Below are 24,819 nucleotides of genomic sequence, written 5' to 3'. Positions count from 1 at the left end.
TACAGCTGTGACCCACCTGAGAAGAGAGATTGGCTCCACTAGGTCCTGTCAGGTTACCTTTAAACTGAGAGCTCAGAAACGTTTAAAGATTCACAACACAGATTTAAGAATTTACATTTTTCCAATGCAGAGTAAATACAACCATTTCTCACTCCAGTTTCCCTTAAATATTGTGTTTTATTGTTCAGAAAGCTTGTTCATTCTGTATCTTTTGGAAAAGAAGTCTGATCCTCCATGATCAGAAAGCTATTGATTCCACCTGAAGTCTGCAAAAGATGACGTTCTTTGCAGGTTGGAGTCTTAGACTGTTAGAGTCAAATCTAGGCCTTGATTCAGCAAGGTACCTGTTTGTGTATCTAGTGTGGATCGTGTGGCTTGATTCGGGGAATTCAACAGGAATGTTCGCATGCAGAAAACAAGGCATAAACTTTGCTTGCTGAAATAAAGAAGACTTTTACTGGTATAAATGGTTTTGCATTAATTCTTACATGATTAAATGGATCGGTAGAAATGTAGTATGCGATTGATATTTCAAATACTGATATAGCATCCAGAAGCAATATGATTTCCTGGTGGAAAGTTCCTGAAAATGTGTGTGTTTTGTCCCCATTTCAAAAAAAGCAGGTAGGATGTGCAGATCCCCTGCATGCTAGGAATGAACCCAAAGGCAAACAACAGATGAAGAAAACATGCTGCATGGCTGTCAGATAGCATCTTCTCACTGACTGTAAAATAAATTACTAGATAATAAAATGTGGCTGGAGAGAGTCTCCTCTGGAGTTTATTCAAAAGGAGAAATGGATTTCTGTACTTACTCTCTTAAGCAAAAATGTCCGTGAGTTACAGATAGCAGAAAACTATTTATAACCTGCTATAATAAGAAAATTCCTTATGTAATTGTGCATTACAGATTTCATTTCACATACTTTTTCCTACCTGCTAACGCAAAATATATGCGTGACATCTGTATGTGTGCATTTGCAAAAGCAAGTACCAATAATCTAAATGTAAATATGTTTTTAAATGATCCCTGCTGTGGATCCTAGAAGAGGAATGAATAAATGAAATGTTCTTCAATTTTCCAAAACTACTACATTTTTTTGAAGTTTTGTTTGTTTTAAACAAAACATTGTAGCAATGAATTTGCTAGAAGTTAGGTCTTCAGACTTTCAAGGCTTTAAAAACTGTAGCTTTTGTGAAGAAAATAGTATACTAAGATTATAGATTAGTTATTAGGGCCCAGTTCATTCTTTTTACCCTAGCAACTATGTCTCCTCTGAGCTGACTTGAAAGAGCTGTAGGGCATTGAACTAGAACCCGTTGATAAATTGTACTGAACAACTAGAATATCCCTGGGCACAGGGCCAGCGCTGAAACACTTTTGCAGAAGAGCCTAGCACAAGGTGTGCTCTGTGAGTGAGTGAGAGCATAAAAGATATGGTCCAGGGATGCAGCAATAGCTGGTAAGAGCAATCAAAACAGATGTCTTTCGCCCCTCTATCCCTGTCTTCCTGCCATGTTCTTCATCATATTAACTTCTTTTAAATAAAAGAAGCTAATTCAGAAATTTTCAGCACAGGTAGATGGATACGTTATCATTCTCTTAGTTTAGGCAGGTGAAACCAGAAGAATTAACTGTCTTTGGAGCTTATGCAAACCACAATGCATTATATTGTTGTTCAATAGAAACGATTTAGTGCTAGGTCTGATAGCAACATCAGACTAGGCTGGAAGAAAGGTTCACTCATATTACGAAAAACATAATCTCAGTTTAGGTTATGAGAAATGTATAATTTAAACCAGTAGTATCTTGAATCTTTATTTAAAAGATTACAAGCTATTATCATTAGTATCTTTTTTTTTTGAAATTTGACAACCAGTAATGTTTGTCAGATACTTTGACAAAATTGCACATAATGCTCTTAATTTCATTTTTTAAAAGAAGTTTTTAATGTTTGAAATAGGCTTCTTGTGTTCCACTGATAATTCATGGATTAAATGACCCAAAACCAAATTGAAATGATTGAAATGTTAACCAACATTTTCATGTTGTTTCAGCACACCTTCATGTGTTTCAGCACAAAACACAGTGTGTGTTCCTGCAGCTGTTATATTGGTATCAGTAAAATATAAATTTGAGATAGATGTGAACATAAATATGTTCAGCTTGTGGTTCTTTTATGTTAATTATGGAGACATATGCAATTTGAATGATATTTGCCTTGTGTATTCTTCACATTATATTAGCAATGTCTTCATGTTTAACCAAATTGTAAATGGTTTAAGATATGACTGTGTGGTCTCTTCAATTTAATTAGTTGTGTTTTTTTTATTTTAGGGCTTACTTTCCCTTTTTATTATAAGACTCTTTTTCCTTCTGATTAATTTTAAGTAATGATTTTGAAGGAATTAAACATGCTGGTGTTTGTTTTTTTTTTTTTTAAATTTCTGTCTTTCCCAGCTGTAGGTATCCAGATGAAACTTGAATTTTTCCAGCGGAAATTTTGGACTGCAAGTAGACAGGTATATTTTAAATTGAAATTTTCTTTGTCATTGAGTCCACAACAGCTTTCTAACTGTGCAGATGATGATCTGCAGGTTTTTTTGTCACAAGCAAAACTGTTGAACAGAAACAATGTATTTGAAATGTATAATGGCTAGCTCTTCTGATTTACGTTCCAGTTCATCATTACAAAAAGAGAATTCAGTGGTCAAAAACAGTTGCTTGATCCCATATTTATGGAAGCAAGTAGAAAGATTACTAGTTTTAGGCCCCTATACATAAGGAGTTACTTTGTTGGCCTGACACGTGTAGGTTTTCTCCCTCACTAAAAGTGGAAACAGTAAATGAAACTGTTATATTTATTAATTTTCAGTGATAGCAGAATTACGCCTTCTCACTTACTTAGGACCTATCTTCTAACATTCAGTAACCAAGTATCACATAAATTAATTAACTAAACTAGATTCCTGAACTGTGGTTGGCATTCATAGTCTTTAATAAACTATACCTATATAGAATTTGTACTCATTGAAGAGGATAATCATGTACTTTCTAAGGAGATGCCATCCCTATTTTGAGAATAGATTGGAACTGTACTGTTTCAGAAAATAACCCCGAAAATGCAGGTCCTACCCCACCCTTATTGGAAAATCATGTGTTCTTGTCTACGAATGGTCTCCAAGCTTCTAACACATGGAGGAGATTATGGTGTTTAAAACAGTTGAAATTGTTACAGTGTGAATGCACCCTTTCTCTGCAGACAGGAACAGAACAGGATTGGTGAAGAGATTTAAAACTTTCCTAGTCATTTTTAGAACAATTGCTGTCAGATTAAAAAGTAATCAATATCAACTTCTTTATAATTGTGCTCATATGGATTTTTAAAATGTCATATTTTGTAATCATCAAAAAAGAAATGAAAATGTTTTATTGATTTTTGATATCATCTCTAGTGTGCATCTCTCGATGGCAGATGTGCTATAAGTTGTGATGATGAAGTAAGTATTTAACAGATTTTTTTTTTTTTCCCCCCATTTATATGTCTACTGCAGTAGAACATAAAGTTGATTAGTTTGAACATCTCATTGTACATTATAATCTCCTGGTGTAATTTGGAATCACCTTCTAAATATTATACTATTTAGATAGTGAGACTTTTTTTATGAATGCTTACAAACATCCATTTAATTACAAGGTTGACACCGATCCCTCAAATACGTGTTATAATGACTTGTGCTTTGTGAATCCAGTTTTGGAGATAATTTGAAGCTGTTCTAAGGCATTTTTTTACTACTTTGTTGTTCATCTTAGAAGCTAATCTCTGATGTTCACACTAGAATTAGACATGAATTCAGAGTTGAATCTATGCAGAACTAATACATTAATAGCCCTTCAGAAATAAAAAAAGAAGTAACCTTAGTCAGTTTGGCTTAATGAACTCACCGAAGTAGCTTTTTATGTAGTTTAATTTGTTAGATAAAAATAGTATTTTTAATATCTTATGCATAGATTTTTGCAAAGCATTTGACGTCATACCATATGATGTTTTGGTTAAGCAACCAGTGTATCACAGATTCAATGAATTAAAAAGTGGTTAGTAAAGCACAGACTGCATTGATATATGGGGGGAATTAGGCATACAAGATTCTAGAAAATCAGAGTTGGGTTTGAGATATTGTGTCATGTATAGTTAGTGATTTGGAAGAAAACAAAGCAATTACTGATAACATCCTTGTGTTATCTCTAAACGGAGTGAATGGAGTGAGGAGATCCAGATCACCTGATAAACTGGGCTTGAACAACCTATATGAGTTTGTATGATAAAATGTAAATTCATAAATCTGGAAATAAAAACCGCAGGCTGTGTTTGTATGATACTTTTCATACAGTGGCCAAAAGAACTATTGCAAAACATACATAAAAGGCAAGAGCCTGTTTGGCTCTGTAATTCATGCTAATGCAATGTTTTTGCAATCTTTTTTTTAAGTAGGATAACTTTTTTTTTTTTATCCTGTAAAGTCCTGTGTGATATTTCCTGTAGTGAAAGTTAGCAGAGTTGAGCTTTCCTGAGGATAGGTAATTCAAAACTTTAAATAACCATGGTAAAAAGAAGTTCACAAATGTGTTTGAGGAGTGCTTTCTAACACGTGCCATTAGTGTATTAGATATTTTGTTGTCTAAGGCAAAAAATGTTATTTTAATTTATTACTTTTGTGTAAATTAATTTATAAAAAGTTTAAAAGGTACATCATCAATCCTAGCAATCTCACTACTTCACAACCTCATATACTGTGACATTGGAATGAGTTTTATTGAAAAGTGAGTCCAGGACATAGGTGCAGTGACAACATTTTTTAAAATACCTGTCTGCTTAATATGAGATTCAGATCACAAAAATCATTCCACGGAGAAAGGCAGAACTTAAAACATCAGCAGTTATAAGAGTGTAACACTAACTTCTTCAGCATACCAAATCAGCAAAAGTTACAACAAACTGTAATTCATCTACTAGGACCCTGGCATCGAACAGTTGGAGGATAGAGATAGCAATAAATAATAGAAAATAAAATTTGCAGTAAGCCAAAACAGAAAGACCTGATGATCATGCCATCTTTGGCAATGAAATGGACCATATGTCAACATATCTTCTGCATTTCTAGCTATAACAACTTACAGACTCTTCCATTTAAAGCTTGTATCATTTTAATCATTAAGTAAACTTTTCCAAATATGAATTAATGAAAAACAAAGCAGATTCCACCCAGGTGTGGGTGAAAGTGCTTACTTAGCCCAAATTTCAGGCTGTCATTTGCATATTAACCAGTTTTAAGATGAGCTCATAATGTTTATTACCCCATTCTCCTAAGAGTGATCAGACATCTAGTGAAAAAGAACGTCTTTAGAACTGTTAATTACCTAAGTTCTGTGGCCTTGCTTTGCTGTAGCTTGCTATAGACTTAATGTGCAAGCTTTACCTTGAATTGTTTCCAGCAGCTTTAAATATTTTTCTCAATGGGTTTCCAGTCATAGCCAACCAGCTTGAGAAGTATAACTGCAGGTAGTCTGGGTAAAATTAGAGTGCTGTATAAAAGCTCCTCCTTGTTTAGCCTAAACCACCATGCTTTTGGGATTAAAAACTGGGCGGAGATTACTTCCTTCATTTGCTGTAGCCTTTGTGATAGAATAGTAATATTACATAATTTCTTGTGTAAAACATGCTCCTGCTACAAAGTGTCCAACTACTTCATCAAAACAAGCATATTATCGTTACTGCAAAAATGTTTTTGGTCTGTCCTTGCTAAGAAGCAAGTACACACTGATAAAGATTCCAAGAGGACACAGCCAGAAACAATCTACTCTTTTTTTTTTTTATCACATTGGCAGTTAATAAGAATAGTTATATACTTTGCTAAATATTCATGCAGAACATATTTTGCCATTATATCCATATGCAAAGAAAACACAAGCAGTTTAAAGTCTTTTCAGCTACTTTCACTTGACACCAGCAGGATCCATGTAAGCATATGGAGAAATTTAGTAATAGTGTGAACCTTGGTGATTTAGAGATTCCAAACTTTTTTTAAATGATAAAATATGCTGTTGATAGGGCTCAATCAAATATCACAGCTCCTCTGTTGAGTCTGTTAACTTTCACAGCTGTCTTTTCTCAATGGCAAGAAAATATCTGCTGAACAGTTGTGGCATAAATTAAAGCATTTAAAAGTATTAACACATTAATGCAAATAGAGTGGCACAATAGTCATACAATTAGTTGACGAGTTTGTGTGATACTTTTGATTCTAAAATAGAGACATCCAATTAATTAGAAATCCTTTTTTTTCTTTTTTTTTCCTTTTCTTTGAGAGCTTTGAATTTGCTTGTTTCTTCTTGTTTTTCTGATATCTCACATTCTATTTTAATGTTCTGTTTTCTTTCTTTTTCGTTTTTGGTTTCTTAACCCATATTACATTCCATTACTGTTATTGTATATTGGAGCTGTGAAAAATATGCTTGAACTTGATCAAAGTTACTGTAATTCAAACGTGTTCTCAGACCTCAGTCAACATTCTTGCTGTGTTTATTCTGGACTTCATGCCTACTCTATTTTACAAGCTTAGGGACTCTCCACCTATGGAACTGCTCCCCTTGAAATCTGAAGTTCACTGAACTTGAACCTTTGGGCAAACCTGTGCATAGTTCACTTCCAATACCTGTGAAACATTGTGAATTAAACCTCTTTCATACAGCTCTAGTCTATGCAAATGCTATTATCCCATGCATTAATCTTGTATCTGAAATCCTCTGTTTGAGATTTGCTAATGTATTGGACAAGTAAATGCACCCCACTGTCCTTTGTCAGTGCTAAATTTAGGTTACAAACTGTTTCTTTAATGTAGTGCTGAATATTGGAAGTTATTTATCTTGCTGGCAAGCGGGTGAATGAATGGTCCTAAATGAATATTTTTCCCTTGTTAATGTTTCTAAAATGGATTGAAATAGAAACCCTCTTATCTTCACATTCCTCCGAAAAGATACAGATTCCACTATTGTGTTATGCCTGTTTCCAATAATAATGCTAAAACATTAGTATCTTTTTAATTTCTGAACAGTCCTAGTGAATGACTATGGCTTAGAGATTTGAGACATGGCCACTAATTCTTGAGTCGAGCCAGTGTTTTCCCAACTGCGTATAATCCATAAACTATGAAATTAAGCCTACACTCTTTCTTGTCCAGCGTAACTACTTTTATTTTCTATGCTGTGGAGAAATATTGTTCCTAAAGCACTATCTTTAGATTAATCTTTCATGCATGAGGACTGCAAATATGTATCCTCAAAAGAGCTCTTTGTTGACTTAGCTCCTCTCCTAATAAAGTTAGTGGGAGGTTTATGATTGACTTTGGGGAAAGCAGTGTTCTGGTGTTACAGTCTACTTCTGAAATTCCACCCTTCACACACCGTTGAGGTTAAGTAGCTGCCTCTTCTGAATGCATTAGCTCTACTCGATTCTTTGCCAGCATCATCAGCTTTTCACATTGCATTTGCCAGTTTTTGGCTTTCTAACAGATCAAAGGTTGGAAATGAGTTGTTTCAACTTCCTTTTTGTCAGGTTTTCTGTGACTGGGAGTGTCTGAAGCTTAGGTTCCCCTATTAGAATGAATATCCTGCATTTGCGTTAGGGAATGACATTCATTCCAAACTTTTGCCTGATTTGGGCTTCTTTGCTTTTTTAAAAACTGAACTTCAAGCCAGCATTTCTACAAATCTCTCCTCTTCTTCAGCCCCACAGAACAGTACTAATATATGGCCAGAATGAGAATCAGACACATCTAAGCATCTCTTGAAAAATCTGACTGCTTTTTCACAGTCTTGCACAACTACTACTGCATGGAACTGCTTTCCTCTCTAAAACAGCAGAGAGATTTTGCTGGATGTGCAGAGGGTAGCAGAAAGCGTATTTTGTCGTGTCTCTGTGCAGCCCATTTGCAGCAGGGAAGGTTTTGAATTAAAAGCAAAGCCATGATGATTCCTATATTGGAAGCCATCCCACTTTTTTTTTACACAGATGTCACAGAAAATTCAAGAAACAATGATAAAATGTTTGCTGATTTACACCAACAATAGAAATACATTAAAGATTTAACGCTGGGGTAGGTATTTGGCAGTACTGAAGAGAAACTGAGTTATATCAAGGTTTGAGTTGAGCCTTATGTTTAAACTCTGAAGTGCAGTAATTAAAACTTTGCCTGTAGCAAGTAATTCACTTGAGGTTAAAATAGCGCATGCATGTATGGAGGGAAGCACTGATTTGAGTTTACCTTGTTTTATACAGTTTATACGTCTGACCTACGAAAAGCTAACAGTCCTACCTCTAAATCCAGTTCCCAATTAAAAACAGAATTTGAAAAGCTTTAGGAGACCTGTGGGGCCTCTTTTACAGAAGTTTCTGGTCCCATCCCCCAATGAACAAATTAAAAAATATTACCTGGTCCCCTGTTGGTCCTCCAGGCTGACACTGTGTTTTCATTAATACATCATTAGGGTAATGACATTGTGCTGATGTTTTTCTCCAAACACAGGAGAAGCCATCAGGAGCAACAAAGTTCTATGCCTTTGCAAACTTAATTATAAGGAAAACTTTTAAGAATGGATTATAAAACCACTGACCTTGTTCTTTTTATGTTTGTTTATAATTATCTTATATCCTCCCTTTCTGTACACATCTTTGTTTTGTTTTGCATGAAACAAATGCATAAAAATTAAATCAGATAACATCCCAGAAGTTGAGACTACATTCACTTAGAAGTTATGTAAGCCATTATAACAACCTGAAGGCTTTACCCATTTAGAAGTCACTTGGAATTAGAGTAATTAACTTATTGCTGTATCCTAAAATCAAAAATTAAAATTGTATTTTATTATTTTTCAGGCAATCAACTGTTACCTAATAGATAACAACGGATTTATTTTAGTGTCTGAAGACTATAGACAGGTAAGTGAAAGGTTTTTATTCAATCTTCTCATGTAACACATTCATATAAAATTATTTGTTTTTTAAATAGGCCACTACCTGAAAATGTTAAGGAATTAGTAACATAAAATTTAAAAAATTCCTTCAACAAAGAATGTAATTTGTTTCTCACAGGAGCTCAGTTTCTGTCTCGCATTGGGGCAGGGTCTGCTCTTAAACTCATAAATGTTCTCTTAAAGGGCTTTTTTGCTGCAGAAGTGTCTGTCTTTTGTAAGACATTTTTACCCCAAGAAAAAAAGATTCTCTGTGGCATTTTTGCCACATGGAAAGGTTGGGGAGGGAGGGAGGACGCTGGGGACATAGAGCTCTCACATTCAAACTCGAGATAATGAAATTTTACAGAGCTGTTAGCTGAGGAGTTTGTTTTCTGAAGTGGATTACAGTCATTGAAGGATTAAAACTAAGCACTCAGCATCACAACAGAGAGGACAAGGATCATGATTAATGAGAATATCATTCAAAACATTAATTTGCTTTGTCTTCATGGAAAATTATTGAAAAATGAATGTGTAATCGCTCAATCCTGCAAACCTTATGAGGGAATCACCACCATTCTCATTAACTTTTGCCTGAAAACTGCTGGGATGCCAGAATCATCTAAAGTTTAATTTCTTTTATGTATTGGGATTGTGAATAGGAATATCCACACTCCTACTTAGCCCTCAAGTGAATTAAATTTGTTATGACTAGGTTGGTTACTGAGAAACAGCTATCGGAAAGAGCTCTGGGGGACTTGGAAAAGTGACTGGAGAGGAGATAAAAAACTTGAAATGAATGGCAAAAAAGAAGCCAAACTCAGCATTTTGCTTTTAAATTAAAAGCTTGAATTATTGCAACCTTAAATCTGACACTTCTGAAAGTAAAAATACAGGTATTTTTCAACTTTGCACAGCGCAAAAGTAATTGCATGTTTCCTCGTGATCCCTCTCTCCCTTGCTCCATTTTGGTTGAGACTTTGAAAAGTCTATTAGCACGTAATAAACAGGGGAAATACAATTTTTCTGAAACTATTATTCTTCCAATGTGTACTAGAGCATTAACTGTTAAGCATGCTGTACTGTGTCATGCAAGAGTCATTCTTCATCATATGTCTTCTTATATGTAGAACTGAGCACCAAAATTGATTATTTTGTTTTACTTTATTAAATTTACTGCTTCCATCACTTTAGAATGTCAAACATGTTCTGAATACAATTCTAGGATGTATCCCCAAAATAATATGAACTAAAAATGTAACATTGCTTAAATATTAACTGCATTATGTTAGAAGCAGCTGTTTGGGTTTTTTTCCCTTGTATCTATCTATCAAATCTGTATTTTCTACTTAGTTGAGCAGTGACTTAAGGAAAACGCTCATTGTAGAATAATCTTGATACATTTAAAACATTTTTTGTCTCATTATTCCCCCTGTTGTTGTTGTTGTTGTTATTATTCACAGGTACTTAATTGTGACTTGTGTAACTGATTTGCTAGTTGATAGTTGGCTACAGCCAATAAATCTGATTAGGAAGAGATTTTTTCTTTGGTAGGTTACCTGGTACTAGCCATTACATATTCCCGTGAAGAATATAGTGTGGACAATTGTTGGATCAGAACTAGGCTAGAAATGTGTTATGACCTAGTTTTTTAGTTACGATGGATCTAAGCCTAAGATGGACAGTAAAGTTGTCTCTATGTTTATATAATGCTATAGTAAGATTATGATAATTACAATAGTATTTGGTTATTTTTATATGTGTATGTATGTATACATTCTATATTTATTGTGGATAGAGAAGGGGTAGGGAAGTGGGATGATGTATTATCAGTTACTCACCTGTCTGGGGTTCCTTCAGCACTATTTTTCTAAGGACTTCCCAAAAATGACCTGAACTGCTCTAAGAATCTTGTTCGGGGCAGGGTAATCCTTCATCTGAATTGCAACTAAATCCTAACATATTAAAAAATAACGATAATCTGGGTGTTACTGCTGTGGGGGAGAACTAGCATTTACAAATGGACCTTTTGTGGAGAGAACTGTCACTGAAATGTCTTTATAAGACTGAAGCACAGCTTGATAAATCAGGTTTATTACTATCTAAGGTTATACTAGTCATTTATGGTTTGGGCTTTTTGACATTGACTGCCTCTCCATAGTTAGGATAATCTTTCTTCATTAGTCAGCTAGGGCTATTGAAGCTAGTATTTTTAGTCATGCAAGCTACAAATGTTCCTCTTGTTTCTAGGAGACTTTACACACCCGCATGTTTTGGAAAATGTTCCAAGTTTCCCAAGTAAAAAAAAAAAAGGCAATACTTGCTTTTTAGGTGGAGGAATGCCTTTTTTTGGCTAGGGCTGTAACTTTTCTGCCTGCGAACTCCCAGGTGCGTACTTGAGGTCAGCTAAGTTCCTTGTAATGGAATTGGGGTTTAGTTCATACAAAACCTATGGAATCCATGCAATTTGAGAGTGTAGTGCCCTTTCCCCCCCATAAATTGTGGGATTTCTCCCTTTAAACAATGCAGAGAACATACCCAATCCTTGTGGGAGTTGAGGCTCTAAAATGAAAAATGTCTTCCCAAACTAGAAAAATGCTGTACATGCAAGATTTTCCACTGTCATATGAATGGCTGCGGATGATGGAGTCACTTCTGTATTACATACCAAATTCATAACATCAATATTTGTTTTCTCAACAGAGATTTATTTTTATTAGTCCACATCTACTGAACAAGGACAAAATGAGTAATTCATCAGACTGAGTGGTTTTAAGTATGAAATGACTCTGAATGGAGTTAAAATTTATAGGATTGATGAAATGTACTGTTCCAGCTCCTTAAACAGGTCATGCAGGAATTATAAACAATGCTTTTTAATGACTGTTTACGAAATCCTCTCACAACCTGTTTATATCTTTTTTCAGTAACATTTTAATCACAAGGGTTTGTGATCAGATTAGTGTGTTTTCTTTACAAGCTTTAGGTCTGGATGGCTTTTATTTCTGATGTTAGATGTTATATAATGTACCTCAATATATTGTTTAAGCTCTCACATCTGCTCAGGGGTAATAATGTAATCCCTATAACTTGCCATAACTGTGAAGTCCTCTTCAGTTTTTATGTAGCAGTCCTGAAAACCTATCTATGTAACTGTCAAAGCCACTCTTGTCAGATCCTAGAATATGCCAGTTTAGATAGCATCCAGTGTTGTTTTGCATGTATCTACACTTCTGGTAATTTCTTGCATTTTCCCCTTACAGACTGGTTACTTTTTTGGGGAGGTTGAAGGGGCTGTGATGAACAAGTTACTAACAATGGGCTCCTTTAAGAGGTAAGAATTAACTCAACTTTCTATCTCTTAAAAAATGTTGTAACAACCTGTCGTGGTTTAACCCCAGTCAGCGACTAAGCACCACACAGCCGCTTCCCCCTCCCCCCTCCCAGTGGGATGGGGAGGAGGGAAAAAAAAAGGTAGAACTTGTGGGTGGAGATAAGAACAGTTTAATAACTAAAGTAAAATAAAATACACTACTAAGAATAATAATAATATAATAATAATTGTAATGAAAAGGAATAGAACAACAAAAAAAAAAGGAAATAACACCCAAGAAAAGACAAGTGATGCACAATGCAATTGCTCATATGTTCCATATGATCTGAACGTAGCTCGATGCCATGCACATTGAATGTTAAGAGTATTGGAGACAGCCTACAGTGAGTTTCTTGTTAAAAGAACAGTTTATTTGCCTACAATGCTAAAACTGTGTGCATCTCCTGTTCCTGCTGTGCTCAAGTGGAAAAGGGATTGGGCCATATCTACTACTGAACAGTTTTAAATGGCTCTGAAGCAAATCATTGATGCAACATTAAACATTTTGACCTGTAAAAAGTTGAAGATTGCTCGAACTAGGCAGTGCAAAATGCCCTACTGTTAAAGGGAAAGAGTGTTCTGCCAGTAATTCATTCTCATTCACATGCTAACTCACCTTTGAATATTGTTGTGACTGTTGACATGGTCTTACTATCATGATGACAATAAAAACTAATAGTGATTTTATGTGTTGTCCTTTGAAATAAATTATGCATCCTGGGGAAGTAAGAAAGAACTTTTCCCTTTAACCTGTAACTCAGCACTGGAGTCTTCATGGCTTTCACATGGTCTAAGAACTGTTCCTTACCCCTTTGTCCTCTTACAGCATGAGAGAAGTACTGACCATATATATTACACTTTTCCCTTTTATTTTCCTGTGCATTTCTAGTATAAAAAAAAGACACATCACTGATCCCATCAACCACTGAATTTAGTTATTACATGGAAGGGTGTATAGAGAGGCTCTCAAAACAGACGGTTTGTGTGCTTCCTTGGTAAACCAGCTCTCTTAAAGGCAGAAAGCTTTCTGTGCTACCTCTGTGCATTACAGCTGAATATCACTCCCAGCAGATGACTGACCTGAAATGGAAAGATCTAGCACTCACTGAATCATCCCAAATCTTAGTTTTCTGAGGGTGGCAACCTTTTTGTATTTAGCACTATATTCTTAATATATGCTGTAAAAGGAAATGAAGTAATACCTATTTATAGACTGGGTTCTACGATGAAAAGATCTGTTTATACAAGAGAAGAAGCATTTTATTTAATACAAACAAAAAACATACAGTCAAAATCAAGGGATAATGCTTTAATTTGTCCCAATTTGTTTTGTCCTGCCTAGCAAAGGATTTCAGACAGAATATCTACTGAACAATCAATGGTCATAGGCACCACCATTGAGAAAACAAAGACTGCATGGCTTGAGTATTCCATCTAAACTGCGGTGGACACCAGTTTGGCGTGGATCATTGGCTTATGAATTTGCTGGTCTTGAGCTCTGAGAGAGTCACAGATAATGAAGCCACTAGTTCAGTGCAACTGAGCTGCATGCTAAAGAAAATGTAAACACAATGAGCTGATTATTTAAACACAATAAACTGGCCATTGCCAATCAATTAAAAATAGGAGAGAATCAAAGTGGTGTAATTGCACTAAATGAGCCACCTGCTTTTCCTGCTGTACAGCAGATAGCTCTGTGCAGCAACAAAATAATCCCCAAACTGTCTTTGAGCTGTGCTAGATGAGGCCTTTAAAATAAATTATTCCAGCAGTATGAAGAAGTCTTTGCTGGCTCTCATGAAAAATAGTTAGACACATTTACCATATTTTTAAGATTACTAATTTGTCTGGTTGGAGTTGTGTTTTGCTTTTCCAAAATTTATTTTATATGGAATAAGAAGTAAAGAAAACAAGCACTGAATAATGCAGTGGCAAAATCTGTTACCAGTACCATTTCCCTGAGAGCACAACAATATAGATATTGCATGCATTATACTTGTCATTGCTGCTCTGATCACGGAGACGAAATCAGAGAGCAAGCTCTGTTCTTTAGCCTTTTATTCTGGTAATATCCAGAGCCACCCTTTCTTGCAATTTGCTTCTTATATGGCATTTACCGTCCAGCAGGTGAATTATATAGCTTTGCCCTGTTTGATCTGGTCTTGCTCCTCTTTCATTTAGTTTAGAAGTAGAAGGTTCTACAGTGCCTGATCTTCACTGCAGAAGAGTTTACTAACATCCCCAGTAACCATGGGGATGGGAGTCCTTTCTTCCTTTTGCACCAATAATCTGAGTGGCAGCGCAGATATGTGCTACCACCTCGCTGATTCATGCCAGCTTTCAGGCTCTCCGTCCACAAAAGGAATGAAATAACCCTTTGTGTGTTCTCTCAACTACCACTAATTTGGAGGGACATAGAAGTTCTTTTTAGGATTGAGCTGGAAGCGTTAAACAAAAGGGGGTTGTTTGCTGCTGACTATATTTCTTTTCAACCTGCAGCAGGATGAAATTCAATTTTTGTGTTCGCTGTTTATTTTTTAAAGTGAACTTAAATACCTCCTTCCCTCCTCAATTTCTTTAAACTCAGTACTTCTTTTGAATAATATGTACATATGTGTGTATGTATATTTTCTTAGTTTATGGGTTTTATATTTAGGGAGAAAAATTATATCAGTGCCTCCACAGCAACGTGACATGTTCTATGATTTCATTTAGCAAAATGATGTTTATCTTATACCCTGAATATTGCACACAGTTAAATAATTTAAATATAATTTAAATTTATTATTAAATAAATTAGGATGTGCTTATGGAAAAGTATCTGCTTCACATAACTTAGAAAAAAGGGTTTTTATAGTTTCCTCAGCACTTTGTTTACATAAAAACAGTGAAAAAATAGACTCAACTGCTCAAAGCATGAAAATCTAAAAAAACGCACACTAACATCAGAAAAATTAAGGGCTATCAGAGCAATGAGATGCCCAAAGAAATGAACTTAGTAAATCTGTAAGAGAAAATTAAATATCTCTTGACTTCAAAACGCTTTCATCCTTTCCAGTAGGAGGAAAACTAAGCAATTCTATAAGACAAATATGGAAGCAGCATCATTTCCTCTTAGCAGTTCTGTTTCCACCAGGCATCTTCTTGGCCTCTGAAGAAAAATCTATGCTTTGGTATTTAATCATGTTGTCAGGTTATATGACTGAAATGGTGCACCCCTGAATTCCAGCTTTCCCAGATGCTAAGGCTCCCTTGTTGCTTTGAGAGCATTTCTTGTTTCTCAGTTTTTCTTGCTCTGTTTCTTTATCTTTCCTCACATGCTTCTTAGTGAAGAATGCGTACTGTCTATGCCCTTACAGCACGGTACAGTCCCAATCCTTCACCTGTGTTCTCCAAATGTATGCACATAGAGGCAGACTTTCATCTCTCAATCTTAATTTGCTTTATAAGCAAAACCTAGCAAGTGTTTTGCCTCCAGGTTTATAAGATTGTAAAAAAATTCAGAACTCGTTACTAAGCTACTTGCAAAGAGCAGAACGTTATTAAAGCCAAATCATGAAAAGAGTAACTAGTTGCTCACCAACTAGTGCTAATTACCACTGAGGCAGCACAGCCTCCAAATGAAGGATATTTTTCTGTTTAGTTTAGGCCACTCTTTCTTATTTAAGCATTCATTTTAATAAGATATTCTTAAATTTTTGGTGCAGGTATTAAATGGACACTTATATTTAAAATTTTTTACGGTCATTGATTTGACCTTCTATGAATTTGGCAATGTTTCTGAATGTAAATGTATACTTTGGAGAAGATCAGTGATAGACTGAAGGAACAATTCAAATTGGAGTTAGTGGATTTGGTGTTGGACAAATGCAACTGTGATGTAGCAGTTCTGCAATATAGCAGTTCTTATATTATAAAAAATTTCCCTATCTTTAGTGATGATTTATTTAGTAAAAGAAAAAGTAAGCTCAAAATATACGCTATGTTCATGGCATAAATACCACAAAAAATAGTCAGGTAGAGGAATAGGCATTTTTTGTATGGGCGGGCAGAAGACATTCAAGGTAGGAAAATGAGCAGACTATTTCCAATAATTATCTTCTATATTAGCTGTCGTGCACTGCAGAGCATGTATGAGGCCTGCACCCTTAATCTTCAATTTCTAAATGAATAATATCTAATTGTACTGCCCTGAAGAAAGACATTCCATTTTCATCAATGAAATAGCTGTCAGAAAGGCAACAATATAGGAGACTGTCTAGAATAGGTTTACAAGTAGGTACAAAAGAACCAAATAATATCTGTCACTTCCCTCTTGTCATTACCAACAAGAAGAGCCCTGTTCTGATTTTTTTTTTTTTTTTTTTTTTTTTTTGCATTTACCAGATGTGCATCTGGTACCTGTGCTCTGAAACTCCCGCACTGCTGTGTGGTATGTTTTCTGCTCATATTTTGTCCATATGACATCTAAAATTAATGTCTTAAAACTGAGTTTGGGCATTGTTAGAGTTTATAACTCTGTAAATACTACCACTAATTTAATGCAATGTATTAGTATATGGGAATCATTTTACCCACTTAAGGAGAAACCCAGGCATGTGTGTTATGTAAATCAGTTGTCATTCTGTATGCTGGAAATACAGGTTGAGTTGTAGTTTTTATACATGTTATGCTTTGGAGCACCTTGGCAATTGGGAATAGCTGAACAATAAAGGCAAAGATACGTGATGACAAGTTTGTTTTGTCAAAATGCTGTAATTTATTTTTATGCTTTTCATTGATTTTTGTGGTGGTGAAAGGCATTAGTCTGACAGCTTCTGGACACTAATAATCTGTCTGTCAATGGAGGTGGAAGAGCCAGAGCAGCAACGGTACAGGATTTCTTACAGTGTTCTGCTACCACAAGGACCCTCTCTAGACTTTAGAAACTGGTTTACTCTTCATACTATTCAACACTGTCCCACCTTCCCCTCCTTGCGAGAATGCCAGACAGGCTGCATATCTTGTGTCTGAGTTAATGAACATCTTTCCACCACAAGTGAGCTGTAGTCACCATTAATTTTTACGTAGACTACTGAGTAAAGCATAGTGTCGATAATTAGGACTTCCTGTATTATTGGCTTCCTTTGCTTGGTTCTTTGGAGCACTTCTTCCTTTTTTTCTATGGACTTGACGTTTACTTCCATGGTAAGAAGCTTATTATTCCTACACATCATATGAAAACCCCCAAATCTTGAACTGGTGACGAAACATTTGAAATTTTATGCGCTGAAGATCTTTCAGCTCTTAGAATTGTCAGTGATGGTATTTTATACTACCAAGTAGAAATCCATAGGTGTGCTGAAAATCTAGCTGAAAGCAATAGAGTACATCTGTTAATATGGCCTGTGCTGCTGGTAGGTCTTAGAAGTTCAATTTTCTTGAACCAGATCTGTACTCAATTGTAAGTACATTGCAAAGTAGAAGACTGGAATTTCCTATATCAGGAAATGGACAATAAAAAGGTTTTCACTAAAATGTATTTAGCCCCTGAAGTTATATACGAAGGAGGTGCACATTTAGTTTTTGGTAAGTTATCTTCCATTAGTTAAAGATGATTGCACATAGTCTGTGTTTGTCCTATGACTGATGTTGAAAACAATTGCTCTGTAGACTTCAGTGACCGGGTGTGGAAATATGGGCAGTTAACAGCGTGGTGATGTCAGAAAGTCTCAAGCATGTTATCTGTAGCAAGAGCAAAGCTCTCCTGTGAGGTGCTGTAATACATAACATGGACTTGGGCATCCAGACGGACTTAAAATTAGATTGTGGGAAGCAGGAAGTTATGTTCACTAACTGTAGTCAGTTGAACAGGATACGGTTAGCTGCAAACAGTTATTTAAAACTGAAATACAATCACTTCAGAAAGGGTAATCTGGAAGCCTTTCTTTCTGCAACACTGAGTTAAGTCTGTCTGAGTGAGAAGAAAGCTTATTTTCTAAAATCTCAGAAAGACATTAGCAATAAAATAGTGCTCTGGAAATGACACCTGAACACAGAAGCACCACAGTGTCTTAGGCCACTGTTTTGACTACAAACACTATAGTAGCTTTTATAAGGAATAGGGCTGGAAGGCTTTTACCTTCCTATTACATTTACAAGAATAAAAACAAAACAAAACTGGATTTGAATTTCTGAATGCCTTGGAACCCATTTATGCTGAGCTTTAATACCATTCACAGTGACAGAGAATCCAGAATTGATTCAATATGTTGCAGTGTTCAGATTTCAACGTGATTATGGGCTTCATCCACTGATCTTGGAAGTGTATTGCAAAATTCCTGTTTGTTTTCAGTGTGGAAGAATCAGGTCTTTTAAGATCGTTTTGCAATAATGCTTTTGCTGGTATATTTTGCACATCCTGTGTTATAGTTGTTTGAATCATCTTTAGAAACTTTCAGATAGGTGTTGAACCTGCCCACTTTGAAAGTTACTGAGATGGGAATACATTGTTCAAAACCCAAAACTCATTCCAGGCTTTTGTTAAGAAATCTGTCTGCCATGTACCTTTCCAAGGATTTGCTCCTTTTTTTTTAAACCTGGATACATTATCTGTTTTCTAGTTTGTTCCTGAACCAGAATATTCACACTGGAAACACCTTCAAATATATTTACTAAAACTAAACTCATTATAATATCATCCACAGATGATATTCAAGCATTTCCAAACAACAATTCTGCAGTGTTCCACGATGATTTTGAGGTTATTACATCTCTTCCCTTCTGCCATCACTCTAAAGTTTAGTATTTCTTTCCCTGTTAAATGAAGTTTTTTTTAACTACATACATTTTAACATTTTTATTCCTCTCGCTGATAATACAATCTTAGATTGTTGTATGCTCCCTACAATACAATAAGACAATCTACAAAAAATATAATCTAGCATATCGGGGTGCAATATTAATTATATTTCTGATTATTTGTGTGAGTACATATTTCAATCTTTTAATGACTTTTTATCTTTGAACATTTAAAGAAACTATTACATCTATTACAATGTAATAATTACATAAGAAATGTAATACAAGTACAAATATTGAGAGGGGGAAAGGCTTTTTCCAATATTTAAAGTGAAGTTCAAATTATAACAGATGTTCTACATGGCACACTATACTAGTATTTGATTAACACTTCTTAGCAGAATAATGAAGTCCATAGATGGACCAAGTAGTTCTGGTGTATGAAATTGAAGGTTGAGAAATTGATTGCACTTTCAAACACCAAACAAAAGGTCACCAAACTTATATTGAAAAACCATTTACACAGAATAAAGACAAAACTGAATGCTATTCTACTTGTAACACTAGACACTGAATGAAGCAGGATGGGACCGTTTCATCCATATAGAATTCCTTGACTACTCTGCAGAGAGCACATTAACACCTGTAAACTGCCCTTGTCTGTGTGCTTATCACTTGCCACCATCACTAGGAGGCCCAAGTGGACATGCAACACAGTCCTTGGATCTAGAGGAATAAAATAGTCAAGCCAACGAAGACTGGAAAGGCTGAGCTGTAGAGATTACCTTACAGGGGCTGGATTCTGACCATGGTTAAAGGGGGGAAAGAAATGAAAAAAAAAGCTAGGGAAAGTGGTGTATTACTGCATGCCACACAGGCAGCACAGCTTACACCATGTACTGCTCTGTTTGTCTTGGCAGATCTGTGTGCGCGGATCTGGCTGTGGGCGTGATTCTGCCAAATATGGTCAGTGTTCAACTTACACCCATGTTTAGGTCTCTAGTTATGCGTGTGTCTACCATGTGCCTCTCTCTGCCAGTCCACAAAACAATGGCTTCTTAGCCATTTCTATTCTGAATATAAGATAAAATTAATAATGTAAGCAGTATGACCGTGTACTAAATGTTTAGTTGAAGCTGTGAGATCCAATATATTAGCTATTTTGCCTGTAAGCCAAAAAGAAAATATAGGCATAATAAAGAAGCTTTCAGTGATGGTTGCTGTCACAAAATTAGATCAGAAAAATTATATACAGTTTCTACCACAATGGATTACAACATTTTATTGGTACAGGTTGCAACGTTTCATGGCATGCAGTGCAGAATGCCTCATGGTGATGCTGAATGCATTTCATGACCTGTTTTTGGCAGCTTCTGGGACATCCTTTCCGTAGCCGAATTTGTGTGCTCTCCTTTCCTCTTCACTTAGAAGCAAGGCACACATTGCAAAACATTGAAGTCCCATCTCATACATCTATAAACCATCTATGTCCAATTGTGTTCCTTTGTCCCTCTGATGATGCAAAAGTCAAATGGATATGTTCAAATAATACTAGTAACTCTTATGTATTTACACTTGTTGCAACTTATCAGCTAAAGATTCTTTACATCTGCTATAGATGTTAAATGCTTTTTATGTGGATGGATATAGTTAATTAATTGTTCTATGGACAGACAGATTTAGGAAATAATCACAATTCCATATACTATCTGTGAGTTCTGGATTTTACATTTAGATCTCTGAAGTGTATCAATGATGAGTAAAATCACAAGCAGAAAGAAATTTCCCTGTTTACTATGCATCTGAGGAGGCTTCTAGCATATGTTGATTACAGCAGGTACCTGACATGGAATATTTTGCCCTCATGAAAAGAAGCAAAAGTAAACCCATCCTGCTTCAATTACCTGTACTGTGAATACATTGAAATTCCACCTCTCTCTTCTTTGGAAGCAACACCATGTTTTTACAAATTAGTTGTGCACTGAGATGCTGGAACTGTAGAAGTGTCTTTCTGCTTTTACTGGAGTTCAGGAGTGGTCTGTTGTGAGAAGCCCCTCAAATGCATAGGTTCGTTCACTTTCTGGGGCTAAATGTGCTGATCTTAGTCCAGAACCAATTGTTTAAGCATCATGTTGAATGTGTATTCTCCTCCTCCTCACATTGTTTATATCATTGTGTGTTACACTGTATGTGTATCTTCCCTGGTTTCTCACAGTTACGCTTTTGCTTTGTTCTGTAGTCTGATAAAATCCTTACAAAGTTTCCGCAGTGTTTCTTGCCTTTATTCTCCTTTGTGTAACCTGTATTTTAATGATCCCTTTCCCTCTTCTCCCTGCTGCTGTTACGATTTTTATTTTCCTGTCTACTTTGTGGGCAGACTGTTCCATATCATCATTTTTATTCCACTGTGTTTTCTCCTTTTAGTCAAGCAGTTTTCTGTTCTTCTCTGTAGAATTACACTTTATGACTACCAGGCCATGTGTAGAACAAACAAAGAGAGTAGCGACAGTGCCCATAGCTTATTGGACGTAAGTATAGTGAATTTTCTGAGCACCTTTCCATGCAATCATCAAAGAAAATTGTTGCAAATATCTCATGGCCATTGTAAGCCCATTATTTTGATTTGGAATGCTTACAGCTCTTTGGTTTATCCTAGTGCATACAAGGAATAGTTCATTATAAACAAATGCAAAGTGTTAAGCATTTTCAAGTTCAAATACTTACACGATCACTTTTAATGCTGGGCTACCATTTCTGAGGTTCTGTCAGAATGTTCTTTGCACCATATGAATCCTCCTTCTTAGGACTTTGTAAATTTGGCAATGGATTGTGTTTTGTTTGGGGGACTGGAATCATATGCCTTTTCTCTATGTAAACACATACACACATGCAGAAATGTAATTCAAATTAAAAATTGAGATTTTTTTTTTATATATATGAAAGGATTGGTTCATTGGCAAGGCATGCAAGTCAGTGATTTTAACACATTTTTTTTCCTTAGTATTTAAAGAAGATGTCTTTGAAAGTGGAATTTCAATGCATTTAAACCTTTGTCTTGCAATCAGATCTGAATACAAACCCTGTCCCTCAGCAAGGCCTGATTAGAGTCAAGCTGGGTCTTGCAAGGGCAACACTTCCTTGTTGCTAAATCATCTATCTAGGTAATAACCCCAAGGGTATTTTATAATCATGTATAGGTTTTACTGATTACAATAATAATCTATCAGAACTGATAAGATGTTAGATAAAGTACAGGTTTTGAATATTAAAAAGGAATGATTTTAACAAGTATATGACAGTATTAGCATGAAAAATTCTTATGTAAAGGCAGCAGCAAAACACTCTAGCAATTTTCCCAGTCTGGAAAAGTTATCTGATAGTATTTTTAAATGCACAGGGATGTAGCTAGAAAAAATAAGCCTACACATAGTTAAACTGTTGAGTAAATATCAAGGTTCTGGCAACTTCTAAATATCTATATATAGCTTCTGTGGTTTAATAATCGTATGCATTTTGGGATGTTTTAATTTACATATTTACATGACTGTTTTTCAAGTACCTGCAAATTTGGATTTACTACGCTTATCAGTCTGTTATCCGCTAAAGCCTGAACCTGAAAAATACTGTCTTGACAGAATAATAAGTACCAGGCTGTGCAATGAAACTTAAATTATTAGTGAAATAGAACGGGATGCTGTGAATCACATTTGCATGAAAAATTTTAAAATATATTACAACTCTTAGCAACAACCTTCCATCCCAAGGCTTGAGGCTTCAGCTCAGTTTGCATAAGCACCCAGCATGTAGAGCTGAAGTATTTCTCTCTTACAAGTGGGCTTTAATCCAAGAGATTTTCACTATTCCAATTTTTGTTCAGACTGTGTTTATGGAGAAAAAACTCTGCAACTGTTGTGGGATACACTGAGACATGGCGAGCATGTTCTTTATTTTTTTAAAGATAGCCAAACTCTTCTTTAAACCTCAAGTGAGTTTTTGTGATGTTCAACATGAAAGGTGGGCAGAGCTTTGGTTATTTTATTATTTTCCTGTTGATTCAGTCACTTCTAATAAGCATGACTCCAGAGAAAGTATAAAGAGAACTTGCATTAAAAACAGATAGGGCTAGATTCCTCAGAAGTATTTTTTTCTTTTTTTTATGCCCAGTTTTGTACATATAGATCAGGTTATTAGGCAGTATTCAGTACAGTTTCTACATAAGCAAAATGTTTGTTCACAAATGTTTATCCTTCCTTTTGAGAATTACGGTTTTACAAATACAGGAATAGATATAGAGACAAGACTGAGACTCTTTAAAGAGTTCATATTTTAAACAGCAAAGAAGTGGAGCATAGGCATCAAAGACTGTACGACTACTAAAGGATCTATCACAACATTCTGCCAAAATCGTGGAAAACAGGTGTCAGGGCTGGACCCCTCTTTCTCTCATAGCTTTTTAGGCTGTGCGACTAAAATGATAAATTAGAGATGGACTAGATTTATAGATCATCTGGTCCATTTCTTTACCAGTATAGGATTGCTTCTTAAAAGATATCCAGATACTTTGTTATTTAGCGTATTTTCTTGTTTTAATTTATTCAAGTCCTAGATAACTCTCCATAGAACCACTTTGTTCCAAATGTATCAGTGCCATAGAGTCACCCAGCTCAATTCCTTTGGCTCTCAATGATGGTTTAAATACATAGAGAAAATAAAACTCCTGCAGTTTTTGCTGCAGTTTTTGAAGGAACAGTCTTTGAGTGGAAAAGGCTGACTTAGTAAAATGACATTTCAGGAGAATGCATTTATATCAATGTAATGAAATGTTTTTCCACTAAAATTTCAAAACAAATTATTTTTCTCATTTTCTATTCATATTATTGAAATTTTTTTCAGATATATTGAGTTTTTAAATTTTCTTTTAGTTCTTATATTCAAATAGTTTTCTAATACATAGCATATTTTACATTAAATATGTATTGTTCATAAGTCATAATAAATATATTATTTTACACTAAATCATTTGGCATTATGAAAACAAAAGTGTGCAGCAAAGTTAATTACTTGGGTGTGAAATTTTGGATTTTCTGATTGAGAATGAAAATAAATAAGATGTCCCACAGGGCTGAAATTTTGTTTTCTTTTCATCTCTAGGAAAGACTTGTAGCTTTTTATCTTTTCCTGTAAGACAGTCCTTAATAGGTGAAAATCTTTACTGTCTCAGGCATTACGCATTCTGCTGGCTTGCTATTTCAACCTTTCACACCACTGACTGACACTAGTTCATTGGCTCTGTGAGATATCAGCCCTGTGCAGAAATACTCTTTGTGGCCTCTGAAAACTTTAAATGGCTAGTTACTGCTGTGCAAAATGGCATTGCTTCAGTAAGGTGCTGATTCAGGACAGTTAAGCATTATTTTAGATATCTGAGTAGTTCTGTTAAATTCGATACGACTTCTTACATGTGCTAAAGTACTCTGTTGATATGGAATCTAAAAAGTTTTTAAAATTTTATGCAACTAGGAGACCCTGACACAAATGAGTGAGACAAGGATAGATTCCAAATTTCTGGAAACTGACTTTTCTGCCTGAGATTCTTTCATAGAAGAACAATCCTACTGATATTCTTTTAAAAAATAAAATATTCAGAATGTAGTAG

At 35.3% G+C, this 24,819-nt stretch overlaps 1 protein-coding gene across 1 annotated transcript in view; it reads left to right on the top strand.

The window, feature by feature from the left end:
- Positions 1-24,819, top strand: part of CACNA2D3 (calcium voltage-gated channel auxiliary subunit alpha2delta 3) — a 483,288-nt gene that overhangs the window by 432,139 nt on the left and 26,330 nt on the right. The window contains exons 28-32 of the mRNA XM_050904793.1: positions 2,462-2,523; positions 3,457-3,501; positions 8,934-8,996; positions 12,274-12,344; positions 21,616-21,691. Coding sequence (XP_050760750.1) covers positions 2,462-2,523; positions 3,457-3,501; positions 8,934-8,996; positions 12,274-12,344; positions 21,616-21,691 — 317 coding nt within the window. The remainder of the gene's footprint in view (positions 1-2,461; positions 2,524-3,456; positions 3,502-8,933; positions 8,997-12,273; positions 12,345-21,615; positions 21,692-24,819) is intronic.

This window comes from Gymnogyps californianus, chromosome 13 (genome assembly GCF_018139145.2).
Source record: "Gymnogyps californianus isolate 813 chromosome 13, ASM1813914v2, whole genome shotgun sequence".
NCBI classification, from domain to species: Eukaryota; Metazoa; Chordata; class Aves; order Accipitriformes; family Cathartidae; genus Gymnogyps; species Gymnogyps californianus.
Note: the sequence above shows the minus strand (reverse complement) of the source record. Positions and strands in the feature narration are given on the sequence as shown.